The sequence below is a fragment of the Amblyomma mixtum genome, chromosome 2 (assembly GCF_055824585.1).
Source record: "Amblyomma mixtum isolate Tamu chromosome 2, ASM5582458v1, whole genome shotgun sequence".
Classification (NCBI taxonomy): domain Eukaryota; kingdom Metazoa; phylum Arthropoda; class Arachnida; order Ixodida; family Ixodidae; genus Amblyomma; species Amblyomma mixtum.
In genome coordinates, this window is record NC_143013.1 from 22,253,139 (window position 1) to 22,270,018 (window position 16,880).

Here is a 16,880-nt window from a genome sequence, read left to right on the forward strand (position 1 = left end):
TATTTAAACATTTAGTTCAGATTTATAAAAATATTTTTGCTATTTGTGCAGCAAAATTGGAAGTAGTGATTGCTGCACCACACAAGCTTGGCGTAAAACACGAAAGCCGTATCAATGGCCATTGAGATTTGACATGTAGCAGAAACACAACTTGAAGCTTCGAGTTTGATAGCAACTGAGAATATAGAAGGCTCTCGACTCGATGGCCACTGAAATTGGCCGTGTGACTGGGGTATAACACGGCAATGGCTCTTGTCCACAGCGTATTCTCACACACGATCCAGCTATACATATCAATGGCACGGCAACGGCTGGTCAAAGCAAGAATAAGCCAATGACGATTTCCCCTAGTTTCTTTTTGTTTGCTGTTTTTTCATCATGAATATACTACAGCACAGAGCACAATGTATGAAATAAGCAGCAGAAATGCAGCTGTCAGTCAAGCCATGAAGACAAGACAGTGAAGAAAGATGCAGAAAAGAGCCTTCCAAACCCAAACACCCATGCAAATGCAAACCATTGCAATCATTAAAAAGTGTGCCAAAAAACAGTCAAAACGTGGTTATCAAAGTGAACTCTCACCAGTCTCGCCGTATCCGCTTCACTGGGGGGCTCATGTCATGTCTTGCCGGACTGTAACGGTCACTCCGGCTCCTCCTGACATCATAGTCTCGATAATCACGCCGGCTACATGATGGAGTGAATGTTCCAGTGACATTAGTCACAACAGAGTGCCATTAATAAAATAAGCTCTAAGAAAAATAAGACCCCAAGTTCATTTTGGGGACTTTTTGGCAGTCCCCCAAGCTCTGCGCAAACCCTTCCCTCCCTATTGATGCCGTGCCCTCGCTAAACACCTGAAATGAAGTTGTCAGGAGGCATTTTTTTTGGTGTGTGGCACTCCCTTTCCAGTCCAGCCCCGTATACTGCTTTACGCACCATTTTCTTTTCTTGTATGTGAATTAAAGATTATTACTATTATCTGAACTGCTTTGCTAATCAAGGCTTGCTAGTCATTTGCTATCGAACGCTATCAAGCGTTCGATAGCCTATACATAGTTTTCACCGACGTCACAGCGGCTGCCATCTCTGGGTACGGGAAGCGCAGCGAAAGCCTCGGCGTTTTGTTAACCCTCCCATCACGAACCGGTTCCCGCGTACACTGTGGAAGCCAGCCACAGTACCCTAAGATGGCGCCCGTGACGTCACGTGAAAACTATCTATTCCATATTCGTCGGATCATTGCATTCTCAAACACATTCCTAACGCCCTATCCTTTACACCTCTGCAATGGTAGTACGCAAATGAACTGGGCATAACAGGCAGTTATGACCTGCCACTGCGCCTCTAAAATTAGTTTTTTGTTTGCAGCCTGCTAACAGGAAGCTATATGTCAAGACTGGCGAGCATTCTGCTTCTTGGCGAGGGGACTTCGATGCGCTGGCAGAAAGTGCACGAATAGTACAGCGTGCACACAGCGCTTTACAGTGATCCGGGCAAATTTTTCGCGTTTTTATTCACTGAAAGGCTATCCGAAAAGCTCAGTGGTTACGGCGTTTGCCCTACCAAGCAGGAATGCCCGCATTCGAACCAAAGTCAAAGTCATTTTATTCAGGCAGCAGTAATAGGTGCCTAGGAGGCAAACATAAAGGCAAATTAATGCCTGACTCAGTGCCGGCCCCCTTCCCCCCTTCCCAAATACATCACTCAACAGCAGGTACAGTCACATCGTTGAAAAAAGTTTCGATCAACATAAACGGAACACATTAATACAGCACAGCATACAGGGCTAAGTCATACTGCGAGGAAACAAACAGCCAACCGGCCAAACAGCAAACCCGGACGCGGCGGCCGCGTTTCGATGGAGCTGTCACCGCACGTTGAGGATCCCTAGGTGGCAGAAATTACTCCGGAGCCCTCCACTACGGCATCTTCCTCAATTCTTTCGAATTCACTCCCTACTTCCTCCCTTCACTTACGGCGCGGTTGAAGTGTCCACCTTGATGTGAGACCGTTACTGCGCCATTTTCGTTTCCTCAAAATAAGAACCAACAATTCACCGAAAGGTTGGAAAACGAATGCGGCGACTCCCTAGCTTACCGTTCAGGCCAGTCGTCCCTTCCGCGACTGCGGTCATCACGGCGTTCTTGGTAGTCGCTGCGTTCTCTTCGAAACTTGTCCCTGCCACGCCGCCTGTCATACTCATCGTCACTGTCCCCCATGTTGCTGGAACGAGAGACAGAAAGTTAAACTTCTGCGGTGAAGGGAACAGGCACTTCACGTCTGAGCGAAACGAACACAGCCACGCGTTCAAGCCAGCTACGCACACGCGTCGTGGCTCACGCTTCTGGATCTCCGAAAGCGCTAAGCAGACTCAGTTCTTTTAAGTATGAGACGCAACACCGACAATGTACATCAATGAGTACGAAAGTACACAATGCTTCAGATTGGGAAATAACGACTTTTCAGTAACGTCCGCCAATCCTCGCCGGAGCCATTTTTTTCTCCCTCTCACTCGGTCAGGGACACAATGAGCCGCACAAGCGTTGAGGGACGGCCTCTGTAGAACGTGTATTCAAGCAAACGAGGTACGTTTAGTGCTTCCTCAGCACCAGAACCAAACACAGATGATTTTTCTGGCATACACGACCGGTAAAACTAGGCACAAACCTCCAAACAAAACGCCGGTGATCAGGCGCGCAACTACCAGCGCCGCACGCCTTTGGCTACTGTACCAGCTACTGACTTCGTAAGCATCTTTAAGGCTAGCCTTAACACTAAGACTAACCTTTAGTGTTTTGTCTTTTGATTCAATAATGTTATATATTACTTAGGTTAGAGATATATTCAATGCAATTAAACTTCAATTTTTTTTTATAATTGTGAGGAATTGCCTTTAACGATTATTGCGATGTTAGCGATACCTTGTGGCGCTTTTGAACACTATTGCATGCCTATACGACCTCAGAGATTTGTAGTTTAAATCTCAGAGGCTATCTGACGTAACCACCTGTTTCATAGGTACGCTGTACCGCCGCGATGCGGCGCTACGATAGTCGTTCTGGCTCGGAAGGCGTGGCGTTAGCATAGCCGGAGCAACAAAATATCAGCAATCTGCCAACAACGCAAAGCAAGCGCAACTCTCCGCACGCCCTTGCGCTTACAGCTTAGCGCGCGCGGTCTCTCCCGCTATCTTCCCTCCGTCGCAGCACCTCTCTCCCCACACCTCGATAAAGAGTTGCGCTCCTGCCCGGCGCTCGGCAGATGCGAGTGCACCGCTGGAGAGTCAGCACTGCGTGAACGCGACTTACTTTTGCAGGGCTTTCCCCGTACCTCAGTGCAGGCGCTAACGCTCGAGGGCAGCCCCAGTAGGCATCCTCCCGTCAGCTGTGTTTTCATAACAAGGCAAAGGACGCGATCGCTGCTAGGCGCGCCGCACAAATCGTGCACTGGATACCAGCGATCACACGCCAACGTTGAAACGCCGAGTCGCCATGCCCCAGCAACAGCAGCACAGCCCGGAGGTGGTGGTGCGCTACGGACTGGGCTCGTTCGTGCCCGCTAACGACCTGCGGCCTGAGCCCGGCGATCTGATCGAGATCGACCGCACTCTGTACGCCCACTGGGCACTCTACGTAGGCAACGGCGACGTGGTGCATGTGGTGGGTCGCAACGAGGAGGACATTCCCACGGACTTTGCCTACGTGCACCTCAGCAAGCTGACCGATGTCGCCGGCTACAGCGGGGTGCGCGTCAACAACAAGGAAGTGCGCGCCAAGGAGCGCGGCCTGGTGCCTTCATCGGCGGCCGAGACGCTGGAGCGGGCCTGCACCATGCTCGACCGGGAAGTGGAGTTCAACTTCCTCACCCGGAACGGGGAGTACTACGCGACGCAGTGGAAGTTCGGCATCGGATGGAGCGACCAGGTGAGGCCCCCCGCTTGTTGCCGTGGCGTCGTCGTCGTCGGGGCTGACCGCGTTTTCGCCCTCCGCCGTCCCGTTTCCTGCCGCGTCCCCGCTCGGTCACCGGGCTAAACTCGTTTTGCTTCTCCGCAACGGCCCGACCGCTGCGGCAAAGCGCCTATTTCGACATCGAGGCCGCATGCAAAAAAAAGTGCACCGCGGACGGCTTATAGCTTAAAGTGAGCGCACTGCAAAAGCTCACCAGCAGTCACCGTTCCAGCTTGAACAGGTGGATCTGTGCGAACAAGAAGTTAGATTAGACGGTAGCTGTTTCACAAGCAGCCTGATCACCGTGCACTAGCTCTGCAACGCCTGTAAAGCTGGCTTTTGATCAGAACCTCCGTGCAGTGCATCGGTTCTTTGCACGAACTATCTGTGGACTGGATGCGAAAAGAAGTGCATCTGAATATTCCACCTTATGCCGTATTTCAGTGTAAGGGCACCTCCGTTTGAAAGCTGTTTCAAAGCGCTGAGTTGATTTGGGTCAGCAGGGTTGCAAGCGATTGTATTTTTATTTGCTTTTGGTGTGCACGCCCTCATCTTTGAGCACCTCTCATTCCGTGGGTGGGGGGTTCCGCATGAGTCGAGAGACCGTTCGCTAACCTCGGCCTCCCCCTCTTTTTCTTCTCCCCTCATGCGCAGGCCACCGTGACGCTGAGCGTGATGAAGCCGTTAGCGAAGAACCTCCAAGTGGGGCACACGACCTTCCTGGCGGGACTGCAGGCCGTCTTCGGCACGCCGACTACGGCGGCCATTGCCAGGATAGCGCCCAACTCACCGAGGACACCCCAGAAGAACGCTCCGACGAGCGTCGCCTAAGCTGGCTGTGACATCCCCTTGCGTGCATGGGGACTACTACTAAAGCGTGCCGCGTAGAAGGACGGTTCGCCCGCGTGGCATCGTGCATCGCTCACCGAAGAGAACGCTTTTTGCTGCGCATGGCCGCGCGGGCTTGTGTACATACCCGAGTCAAGCGGGGCCGTTACCTCGAAGAACTGTTTGTTGAATGGAACTGCCGCCCAGAGAATGTCGTGCGTGTCCCGGCGCGATCTCAGCGGAGAGGTAGGATGAAGAACGTTGTGAACGATTATGACCACCTTGCCCCCCCCCCCCCCCCCCCTTTTTTTTTGTCGTTCTCTTGGCGAGAGTTGTTGGCAGTCAGATTTGTGATGCAGGGTATGCGAAGTTGAACGAACAAGTGTGACGTTTTGTTTATACAGGCTTCCCTTTTTTTACAATATTTTTCTACCGTGCTTTTTTTTTTGCGAAAAGAAAGCTTTTGTAATATTTTTTTTTGTAGGTCACGTTTACTGCCCCGGCCTGTGTTTGCTCTGGCGTCTTTATTGATGTAGTCCGGAACTTCAGACTTTGCACAAAGTTATGTATAGGCTTTAAGAAGTTTTGGCAGCTGTTTCAATTACGCTTGTAAGTTATTGCGCCTGACACTGCCAGAGGCAGAAACTAGATACGCGAGGTTACGACGAGACCAAGAAAGACGTGGAGAGAGTTTTTGTCTTCCTAGTCATTATTTGCTTTGTGCAAAGCATGAAGTTTCCAGGTCCTGATGGCAACGCGATCCATGCTAACCGTATTTCGTTTTACAAAACAAACAAAACAACTTTTGATGCCCGGAAAGCTTTTGTTTCCGTTATACAAATGTTCGTCTCGACGCGAGTGAGACATCCATAGAAAACTCCATAAAAAAAAAATGAAAAATAAGTCTCCGCGAGTACTCTTGCTCAAGGAAGAAAGTGCAGTGTTGCCAACCGCCTCGATTTAGTTTCTGCCGTAGGCATTGACACTTTTCATTTCATGTGTATCGTTTTGTGTCCTGCAAGGCATGCGCGACACATTTCCATCACTGTAAATATACAACTCATGTTCTGTTAGTGAATGTAAATAGTGTCATCTGTCTGTAGTCTTCTCGCATTTTGAAAGTAGCTCATACAGGTGGCCTTGTCACAATAGCTTATATGAAGCTATAACGGTAACGTAAGTTAAAGGTTTACAGAAACGCGCAGAGTTTCTGGTATTGCTGGCTGCGTGTGTTTCTTCTAGAGGGTCAGTTGCAATTTTAGGTTGTTCGAAGGCGTGGAGTTGAAATAGGCTTAGTCAACTAACAAATTAAATGCGCACATTTCATAGACGAGCTCGCGGTGATGTCAGACATCCACTGCCAGTGTCGACGGTGTTCTTTTTTTCGTACGACATCGTAATAAGTGCGAACTTCTCGAGATGGCAGACTCGAAGAAAGAAACGCCCCTCTAAAACTTCCACAGCAGTGTCAGCATTTATATAGATGCGTATTCCATGCCAGGATTTATATTTTGCGCTGCCAGAGACACAACTTCGCTCCCATATTTTTGTGCCAATGGTGCCACACGATCTCGGAAGCGAAGCGGTGCGAGTAATCAAAGTGAAAGTGCGCGTAGGAAAGGAGAGCATTATTTTTCGAAATCTTCTTGACTGCTGTGGACCAGCCAATTGTCGATCTTTTCCCCTCTATCTTTAAAGGTCGCTTAAATTTATTGTCAAGATCCTCCTCCCGAGATGTAGTAGATTCGAGGTGTTGCTATTGTTACCCGAATCTTTCAGACAGGTCCAATGCCTATTGAATAAGTCGACGGCCACGAATAATGCTTTTTTGAAAAGCCGGCTGGTGTTGAGATATATGCGTATACTTAGGGTGTGTAGGGAAGCACCGTTGTTATGATTCCTGACTAAAAAGTCGAGAAAAGTGGTCATGAGGGAAGCTAGTTCCAACTTGAGACCTTTTTGGAGGTGCTTCTCTTATGCTGTTCAACCTGTAATACGTTTGGATGCCGTGATGATGAAGGAACACAACGCAAAGCTGATTTCTTTTTTTGTTCGTGCATTCTTAGTGCTCGAACGTGTTTTGTGATGCTCTTTCCGAGGACCACATTTTTTTTTTGTTCCTGTCTGCTGCTTGTTGCAGCGATAAAGAAAATCAAAAAGAGCCAAGGCTTAAGCATTTCGATGTATAAGAGTTAGAATGTCTTATTTTATTTGTTCCTTGCGCGCTTCGGCGACGCAGAACATGTTGCGAGAAGAAGCTTGCTTTTTTTGTTGTTGTACATACTGTACCTTCACTGCGGAATTTCATCATCATCATCATACTATTTCACGCATCGCTTCATCCCTGTGTTTTGTACATAGAGTGCGCGAGTTTGGAGTTATTGTTTCGCCAGAAAAGAAAGCGAATGAAAGAAACAATAAAGGAACGTTACCTTAAACTGCTGGTCGTCCTTCTTGTGTAACAGCGGCGGCACCCAGTGGACACTGAAACTTCAATGGATGTCCGTAGGACGTCTCGAATGTCCCCAGGACGTCCAAGAGAGTTTAAGTGCTCATTGGGCAGGTTTCGCATCTCTCTGAGAAGCACCTGCCGCATGTAAAGTTCGTTGACCCGTTTAGGGACCACAAGCGCCCTTCGAGAAGTATATACTACACCCTTTTTATTTTCTTTTTCCCGACTTTCGATTTTTACAACATTCCTTCTCGCATCGTCTTCTCTCTCTATCTCTCCATCTATCTCCTATTTTTTTTCTCTTCGTTTGACACTAGGTGGCGACCGTCGCGAGCATTTCTTGGAATTTATAAACCTGACATTTTCTTCCTCTTTTACCCCCAGAGTTTAAGAGATCGAGTACATGATTCATTCGACCTTTGTTCCGCGGCATTTGCTTGGCGTTTTATAGTTATGTGGGATTCAGTGGCACGTCGAGTGCGATGTCCCATAATGGATGGCCTCGATAAATGCGTCTCTCGCTCGAAGTCTGGACTTATGGTCGACGTCGCATGGTTACGACTTGCGATTAGCGTCGCACGTATCAAAAACCAGATTCATAAGATTCATAAAATGAAACACACACTCTCCAAAATGTTAAAACAACTATTTAGTGATTTCAGATACGGCACATTGTTTATTTAATCTATAATTTCTGACGGTGACAGTCGCCTGAACAGCTCATATATAAGCACATGAAGTTATAAGCGCCTAAAGCAAAAGTTGTCGATCTTTTCAACGTCCACAGACTTAAAAAACAAGGCACTAAAATGCAATGCAGTCGATACTGATAGAGCGGGAACATTTGTTCTTGATCAGTACATAAAGAAAAACATTTTTTTGCTTTCCGGTTCCCGGGCTTTCAAAGTAACTTACTAAACATCTCTCGATAACACAGTACTAGAACAAAAAAAAAAAAATTCATCTTCCGTGTCTGAAACTTCAACTTGCTGCTTCAGCAAACTCTGCAATATGTATATACTCCATGCTACTCATAAAAAGTCGGCTACTTTATGAACAACGGTCTTCCTTAGATGCTATCTAATCGTTAAACTGTCTATGAGTTTTGTTTTTGTTTGTCATAGCTTTTTCTACGCCAAAACAAACAACCCCATACCAACCCTAAGAAAAGTTTTCTTTCTACTGTCTTTATAGGGTCAGCAGCGCTTTGCAGACGAAAAAACTCAGGCTTTTAGAGCTTCGATAAGACTTTATTAACATTGAATTGAATGTTAGCAAAGAGCTTTGCGCTGGCAGGAAAAACGCTCTTCTCTTATGTATGGCGGCCTCTCAGCTGATGAAGCGCCGCCTCACCTATAGCTTATAAAACACTCAAGCTATATGTCATATACGCAGAAAGAAAGCAGCCTAGAAAGACAAAAGAAACGGCTGTCTTCATGTATAACCACTAGAGGTCAATACGCATATTTCTGAACGTCTTGAGACAAATAAGCTCTAGCTATCACACGGAATTACCACGCAGCTGCATGCGCGCTGGCTGGATTCGTCCTAAACAGCGCTCTTGACTCGCTTGCCTTAACCATTGCTTAACCTTTGCTCATTTGTTTTGGCTTCTTTCTGCACTTCGCGCCCGTTTATACAGCCGTCGCCGTCTGAACTTTAGCGGTGTGGTTTCGACTGATACTAGCGCGGCAAAAATCGGGTGTCGTTTCGATACGGTTAATTTTCGGAATAGTCAGCTTTAGTACGAAACGGCTGATTGTCAAGAGAGGAAGATTCGTATACAGCGAACGCCCGCAAACGGCTTTAAATGTGACAACGAAGAAATTAAAGCCGCTGAAATCCACTGACTTCACTCTGCAAGGGCACGTGGGATGCCATGGACTATAGTTTCACAATTTGAATATAGGTTCGGAGCAGGAGAGCGAGTACTATGTGAAACTCTCTTTTTCGTTTATGCCAGTATCCGCAACACGGCAACGGTTATTCGTTGACGGTTATTCGTTGCGAACACTGACCGCATGCAGCCTCGCTCCACGGTCTGTTTTGCGCTGTGCGAAACGAGGACACCTGGAAAAGAGACGACGGTTCATTCTGAAAAGTAAAGAAAGAAGCACATAAAGACATCACGCGCGCTAGTCTGCCGCCTATGAATACCAAATGTGTCTGCGCCCATAGCTATGTAGCACGCGCGGCGGCAGTGGTAAAGGTTTCGCCGCCGCTCGGAAAGCATGGGACCAAGGCCGGCGGTGCCAACTTGGGCAGGGCTCGCCCGGCGACAGAGCGAGCTCTCTCGTCGGCGCTGCTTCCCTGCCCTGCCTAGCCCTGCTCTCCCGCGCGGCAGCGAGAGAGTCGGCGGGAAGTTCGGCGGGCTCCCTGCCTCAACCAACGTTCGCGCTGCCGCCGCCGCCTCGCTGACCTTGGAAACGCCGCCGAGCTGCAGCGCGCCTTTCGTGGTAGCCCTCGCCGACTGCCTGCTCCTGCGTTGTGTTTGTTTTTTCGATCCGTGCGGACGACCGCCTGCTCGCCTCTGCCAAAGCTGCTTCTCCGTGTCTGTTTCTTTCCCCTTTTCGCTGTTTTTTTTTTCTTTCCGCTGCAGCTCCATCTCCAGTCGATAAGGCAGGCCTTCTGGCCAATGGCGCACTGACGGGCGCTCGTGATATAACCGCAAAATGGGTAGTTGGTATCGCCACGCGTGAAATAAGTAAAAGAAACTGCGGTGTTATGTTTGCCTACGATTTTATACTTTTCATGTTTCAAGTTTCCTCAGCAGAAAATGGCTAACTTTGTTTTTTGTTTGTTTTTGCAGCTGCCTCTTTAGGGGTTGCATTGTCCAGAGGTTTTCATTAAACGAAACTAGAACTGCTGTAGCGAGCGTCAGCCGAATTCTGTGCAGTATGAGATTCTCTGAAATTCACGAGTCGGGCATCTGTCAACTGTTCTTTCTTTGTAACGAAGCTTTTCAAGAGTTATTGTAAAGCGGATGCGAGCATAAGAGTGAAGTGCTGGGTGCATGGTTTATTCATTCCACCTTTCGAAGGACATTGGGCGGTATATGGTCCTCTTCTTTAATTCTTGGAACACTGAAGAAATTCGAGCACGCATTTTCAGCGTGCGCAAAGCAGTATTTTTACGTGGCCTGTTGGAAGGATGCAAATTTAAAAGGGACCACATGTTTCTCAAAACGTATCGAAATAAATGTCTGAAAGCTGTTTCTGCGTAGCCTAAGAACGGTAAATGCATTTAATCATTCATTACTTTTTTTTTTTTTTAATGTAACCTCCTTTGGCGCCGAATTCCCTGTGGCTGTGCACCATTGGCACGTGACACAATTCCTTCAGATGCTCAAAGCCATCTCGTTTAGAGTCGACCGCATTCCGCGGACCAAATCCACAGCGACCCCGCCGCGTTAGCGCATGGCTGTGCTATATTCTAGGCACTATAGCTGTGCGAAGCCCCATGCAGCGACTCAAAACGAAGCTGAACTCGACGCCGCCTCATCTACCTGCTGCCCGTGCGACCGTTATCGATCGGCGGCCGGTTCGCTCTTGGAGCGAAGGACACACTACGCCAGTTGCGCAACTCCACTTGAAAAATCTTTCATTTCGTTCGACAAATCTTAAAATACCGCTGTTTGCGCCACCTATTAGCTATAAAATTAACTATTTTCATTAATTTGCAATTTCGCATTTGCGTTAAACAGCTTTTTTGATTGCCTACAGATGGCAAGCAACTTGCACAGTGTCTGCACTTTGATAAATTATCCTTTCGCGTGCTGAAACAGAACGGATAGAGTCTCGTACTTTGATACGAGAGAGAGACCGGGGGATGCCCCTCCGTGTGACGCAATGAGCGAGCGGCTACGCTTCGGAAAGCGGCCGGCGCGTTCCCGCTCGCCCGGTCGTCGCACAGCCGGTGCCGAGATGAAACCGTGGAACAGCTGCGGCGAGGCGAGCGCGGCGACTCGCGATCGCGCGGAACTCGTCTGATGTTTCGGGCACGCTGCCAAGGCTGCTCGCTCGGCTGCCTGCTCACGGCCTCAGCTGCAAAGAACAGCAACAGCAGCGTCGCTCAACTATAGTGCAGTACCGATTGAGCAATGCACTACGGCTTGCTGTTCGAGCCGCACCACCGCGCGGCGCCGTTGGCAGGCGTTTCCCGTTCTTTTCTTAAGCCTCTTTCGCTTTTAAGGCAGCAGCGGCGTAGCGGCGGCGCTGAATGCTAAGCGAAACTAGAGTTACTGTATATGCGGGAGCATATACAGGAACTCTAAGCGAAACTGCACAGAGCAGACGGAGCTGAACCTGCGGTTTCAAAGTATAATGCTGGCTGCCTCTGCAGACAGCATGAGCCATGCGCAAAGCGCTGCAGCTTACGCCGCAGTGAACCACCGTTGCCACGGCGTTGGAACGTGCCACGTTGTGCTCAATGCCGGCGCGACAGTGGCATTGCCTGTTCGTTCTCTCGCCAAGGAACCAACTATTGTAGAGCAGGGGCGCTTCGTCCGCACACGTTTCCATTGCATCAGTGTTTTGAGTGCAGAAAAAAAAAAAACGCGTTTCCCTTTTTGCCAGGTTCCGGGAAGGCGTTCGTATGTGAACAACGAGGTGGTGGTCAGCCGTTGCGTGCAAAGCCTTTTTACGGAGCTTCCGACGAGACCGCGGAACTCGCGCCAGCACCCAGGGAATACTCGGCCATACTACAAAACTATAGAGGCAGAAGAATGCGATATCCCCCACCGCACAAATCTCTCAGCAGAGAGGAAGCTGTCACTTGGAGACAATTACAAACAGGCTCTTTCCCAAACCTACATATACTAAACAAAATGCACCCTACGATATACACGAACAAATGTCCCTGGTGCGACGAAAAACGTACACTATACCACATCACATGGGCCTGCCAAAACATAGACGTGGTCCCCAAAATACAAAACCCGAGTGCGGAGCAGTGGGAGACTCTGCTGTCCAGCGACCGCTGCGAAGACCAACAAGGTCTGGTACAGCGAGCTCAACGGGCGGCAGTGGCCAGCGGAGCCCTGGACTGAGGGCAACCGACCACTGATTAGAGGCGGACGACTTCGACAGAGAAGGCTCCTGGGGGTAGAACCAAGACGTCTCTGAAGATGCCCCCAAACCGCAGGAAAAACCATTAGTGTAAATAAAGTTTTCCCTTCCTTCCTTGAGGAACATAACGCGATGAAAACATGGTCTCCCACCTCATTATTTACAGTGTATTAAGTAAAATGGCATTATTGAAAGGCGTTCCAGACTAACATGTTAGGAGCTCACGATTACGGGCCAGCTGGCTGTTTGGCTTTTTTTTACGCGCGCGCGAACACACACACACACACGTGCGAGCTCGAGTTGAAAGCCCACAAAAGCAGCAAAATTTTTGTAAACAAGGCTACATTAAACAACTGAGACAAATAAAGAGGCCACTGAGGCGGACAGTAAAAAACAAGCGCGCAAAAGGAAAAAAAAAGGGTGAATGCCAAAGTGAAGCATTGAAAACATAGACATGCAGTGTACGTGGTAGAGCAAGGAGAAATATTACCAGCCTAGAAGGCAGAACATAAAAAAAGAACGAAAGAGAAGAAATTTCTTCATATCGGTTTTCTTTCGAGGAGCATCGTCCCTCTGCATAGACATGTGTTCCCTCCAGTGACAGCTGGTTCTTGCAGGTCTCAACACAGCTGCGCGCGAATAAGAGTGGAAAAACAACGTGTACTGAGCCGCTCCCCGCGACAGCACTACTGAGTCCAAGTCGGAACACGCGGCCACCGCGTTCAGCTTGATGCACCGGGAAAGCTGCCAAAGACTGTCCGTCTGCTCGCGTCTCTTTCTTTCTTTCTTTCTTTCTTTCTTTCTTTCTTTCTTTCTTTCTTTCTTTCTTTCTTTCTTTCTTTCTTTCTTTCTTTCTTTCTTTCCTTTCTTTCTTTCTTTCTTTCTTTCTTTCTTTCTTTCTTTCTTTCTTTCTTTCTCTCTTTCTTTCTCTCTTTCTTTCTCTCTTTCTTTCTTTCTTTCTTTCTTTCTTTCTTTCTTTCTTTCTTTCTTTCTTTTTCTTTCTTTCTTTCTTTCTTTCCTTCTTTCTTTCTCTCCTTCTTTCTTTCTCTCTTTCCTTCTTCCTTTCTTTCTTTCTTAGCGTTGAAAGGGATAAGCGCGCGTAATGCGATGCCTCGCGCTTTGCATGAGGAAACACTGCATTTCAAGGGCAGGAAAGAAGGCATAGGTAAATGGCGTAAAGTAAAAAGAATACGCAGAGGGGTTCCTTCGTTCGGGAGCAGCGTGTTTTGCATTCGCTCATTTGCTATTCGCAACGTAGGGCCCACCCTGCATTTTCGTTTGTCATCTTTATGAAAATGGGCAGCACGGCAGGCAATACGTACACGCCTTTCATGCATTTCAGTATCCGCCTATAGACAGCGAACAAAAAAGGTAAAATCGTAAGTAATCTCCTCATACAACCTGTCTCCTGCCTGCAAAATGCGTATGGAGCTGGGCCTCTGAAACTCGCGACAGTATACTTGTGGTTACGAGATTCAGGACTGACATTTTCGAGTCCTTACGACAGACTCTGGGGTAGTTACGGGAGACACTTCAATCGCGTATCCCGGCCGCTTCTCTTTGTTGCAACCGAAGCTCACAATGCGCAGTACCTAATAGAAATGCCACCGAAAGAAGACGCCTGTCCTTTGAAGGAAAACGCCTCTCCTGTTGAGCAAACGTCCATTGTTCCCAAGAAACGCTGCTAATTGCTCGAAAACATTCTGTCGAAGCTCACCGCTAAAGAGACGTATTGCATCCAGATGTCACGTGTCTGACCCAGAGTTCTCGTAAAGTAAACAAAACAACGAAAGGTTCAGTCGACAGGAGTGTCTAGAGGTACAAGTGTTCTTCCTTGTTGGACGCAATGGTGACCCGTGTGCTGTGCGATGTCAGTGCACGTTAAAGAACCCCAGGTGGTCGAAATTTCCGGAGCCCTTCACTACGGCGTCTCTCATAGCCTTAGTCGCTTTGGGACGTTAAACCCCACAAAAACAAAAACAAACAAACAAGCAATGGTGACCGAGAACTCCATCAATCACAGTGGTGCAACCCGAGCGAAAGATGCTAGTCGATGAGGCACACGCCAAAGTTTAGGCAACAACCGAGCCGTGAATGGAAAGACTTCTTACGAGTATACGAGAGGCTGGTTGAGTCCAAAGTTGCAGAATCGAACCCCGACCGCGGATGCCGCATTTCGACACAGGCAAAATGCCCGTGTGCTGTGCTTTAACAGTGGCTTTTAAAGAACCCCAGGTGGTCGAAAATATTCCAGAGCCCTCCACTACGGCGTCCCTAATAGCCCCGTGTGCATCACTGGGATGTTAGGCCCCATATACCATACAACAGGATCAGCCCGCCGCTAAAGTATGTACCAGGAAATTTCGTTGTGGTGGGGAGGCGACGCGCACATATGTGTTCTAATGAAAATATCAGGGCTTCATCGGCGTACTCAGTCTTTCAGGAAAACCACTTCAGAGAGAGCGTGGTACATACTCAATTTTCTCTTCTGTGTTTTCTTGTATACATCTTGTGCTGCTTAGTTAGTCCGTAATAAACGGTGTTGTGTCTGCTGCTTGTGGTGCGTTACTAGTACGGCGATGACATGGCTCGCGAGCTCCCCTGAAGAGTGAGACTCCCTCACCCTCTAGGTCACGCACATTGCTCTCGATCACGGAATAAGATAGGCAGGAGCACTGACTCCGACCAGTTCCTCCTGGAGAGAAAAGACATCGATCGGCACTTCTCTTGTGACGTCACACACCTTGCCCGGGTGGCCATATCACGGCATGAATATCGAACACAAGGCTCAAGAAGCAACGACGGCCAAGATTACGCCAAACCCGAGCGCTGCCTATGAGGCACCCCACCAAGCTTTCCCCGGTGCAGCAAAATTGATCAGTTCTTGTAAGAGGAGTCGGCGCTCCTTTCTATATTACTCCGTGCTCGCTATCAAGCACCATGTTATGAGCGTATGATGCGGGGCCGGTATAACAATCGGACAAGTACGCCATTGTCCCTGAGACACTTTAAGGCCGTTGAAGCATTCTTCGGTGCACTCAGTTTAGAAGGTTACACCGGCAGCCTTTTGGTTTATTGGTTGCTTGGGGTTTAACGTCCCAAAGCAACTCAGGATATGAGGGACGCCGTAGTGAAGGGCTCCGGAAATTTCGACCACCTGGGGTTCTTTTGAGCCCCTAATTCCTTTCTCTAAGTTATTGTTTTGAACGTGTTCTTAAATATTTTCGCATAGCACGTAGACTGAAACGGCAATGTATCTGGAGATAGCCTATTTGTAGTGCTCGCTCGTATGATTATTTTTTGGTTTGTTGTAGCAATTTCGGGGTACATTGCACGATACAGAGGGAAGCTGCGCAACTTTGCATATATCTCAGGAATGAAAAAGGCGCTCGACAAAATGAGAATAAGTATGAAAATTTTCTCCAACCGCAAATACAACAAGGACAAGTAAAGTCGTCCACAGATCTGTCAGAGCAGAGCGACGCTGCCGCTAGATGTCACTGCGCGTTGCGGAGCGCAGACGGCAAGGAGTTGAGTGCTCTAGACAGACGTGTGGACGACTGTATAGCATATAAACAAAATTAAAAGCAATTTTTTCAAAGGCAGTTTAAAAGCGGTAGAGTGTCGGTCAAGGCAGAGCCGCCAAAGAGTCGTCTGCATACGCCGTCGCACCCTGGAGGGAGGCCCCCTTCGCGTGGTTTGGCCGCGTAGCCTGAATTGTCGGGAACAAACGGCTCGCTTTCACCCTCGACGCAATTAACCGGGCCGCGAGGGAACTCACCGAGAAAAACAAAAATTGAATCAGGGACAAGAAAAGCCCAGGCAGCGGCGTGGCTCCACCAGCTCGATAGTAAGAGCGGCAACGTAGTTTGCCGCTGTACATGCACCAGCCACAACATGCAAGCTTGCGAGCCTCTTCACGTTACTCGGCGGGGTAGGAGCAATGTCAACGATTCGCTTTGCTTCTTCGACTATTCTCCAGCGTGAGGGGGACAGAGCGGGTCAGGGCGGTGCGTTGTCGGGCGGCATGCAGATTCAGGGGAATCCTTTGGGTGACGTGTGCGGTATTTGTCCCAGCGACCCAGTATGCCGGCTTGCGCGCGGAGAGGTATTTCGGCGCAGCCCTGTGGGGGCTCGGTACCCCTCAAGCTCAAAGCTCGCGCGACATGTGTGTCGTCGTGCTTCGGCTGACGCCGCCCATAGCCAGTCTCGAGTGAGCGAAGTCGCGAGGGCTTTACGAGCCGCGACTGAGACGAACAGCAGCTGCTTGTTTATAAGCGGGCACCAGCCCCTCCCTCGTGGAGACCAGCTGTGCGTGTTTGATGGTCCGAAGGTGGCTGCTGGAATAATGCAGCGCTTGCTGCTGTTGCTGCGCCAGCTGTGTCAGGGCTAAATCGGCTGACCTAACAGCACAGAGTGAAAATTGTTTACGCAACTCTCATTTCGTCATATCAAAGCGCTTTGTCAACGACTTGTCTTTTCTGCGTCTCATGGGCGCATCTTGCATATAACTAATGCAGCGTGGATGTTGCATTGCAAGAAGTTGTGTGTGACTGTGTGTGCGTTTGTGTGTGTGTGTGTGGG

The 16,880-nt window shown here is 48.9% G+C and overlaps 2 protein-coding genes across 6 annotated transcripts in view; one reads left to right on the top strand and one right to left on the bottom strand.

The window, feature by feature from the left end:
- Ars2 (arsenic resistance protein 2) overlaps positions 1 to 2,754 on the bottom strand; it is a 35,851-nt gene extending 33,097 nt beyond the window's left edge. For 3 of the 5 annotated variants that reach the window (XM_089570824.1, XM_089570821.1, XM_089570820.1), the window contains exons 1-2: positions 2,101 to 2,226; positions 583 to 687 (exon numbers count right to left, since the gene is read on the bottom strand). In XM_089570824.1, coding sequence (XP_089426950.1) covers positions 583 to 687; positions 2,101 to 2,222 — 227 coding nt within the window. In that variant the 5' untranslated portion in view covers positions 2,223 to 2,226. Of the gene's footprint in view, positions 1 to 582; positions 688 to 2,100; positions 2,227 to 2,327; positions 2,484 to 2,670 lie in introns of those variants that run through there. The other 2 variants (XM_089570822.1, XM_089570823.1) reach the window with 2 other exon arrangements.
- Positions 2,755 to 3,247: 493 nt separating this feature from the next.
- LOC149358665 (phospholipase A and acyltransferase 3-like) lies at positions 3,248 to 7,216 on the top strand. The gene is made up of 2 exons (XM_089570827.1): positions 3,248 to 3,926; positions 4,605 to 7,216. The coding sequence occupies exons 1-2, from the start codon at positions 3,495 to 3,497 to the stop codon at positions 4,779 to 4,781; spliced, it is 609 nt and encodes a 202-aa protein (XP_089426953.1). The 5' UTR covers positions 3,248 to 3,494; the 3' UTR covers positions 4,782 to 7,216.
- The last annotated feature ends 9,664 nt before the right edge of the window (positions 7,217 to 16,880 follow it).

Coding starts and splice junctions, on each gene's coding strand:
- LOC149358665 (XM_089570827.1), top strand. CDS start 3,495: ATGCCCCAGCAACAGCAGCACAGCCCGGAGGTGGTGGTGCGCTACGGA. Junction 3,927..4,604: donor GCATCGGATGGAGCGACCAG/GTGAGGCCCCCC, acceptor CCTCATGCGCAG/GCCACCGTGACGCTGAGCGT.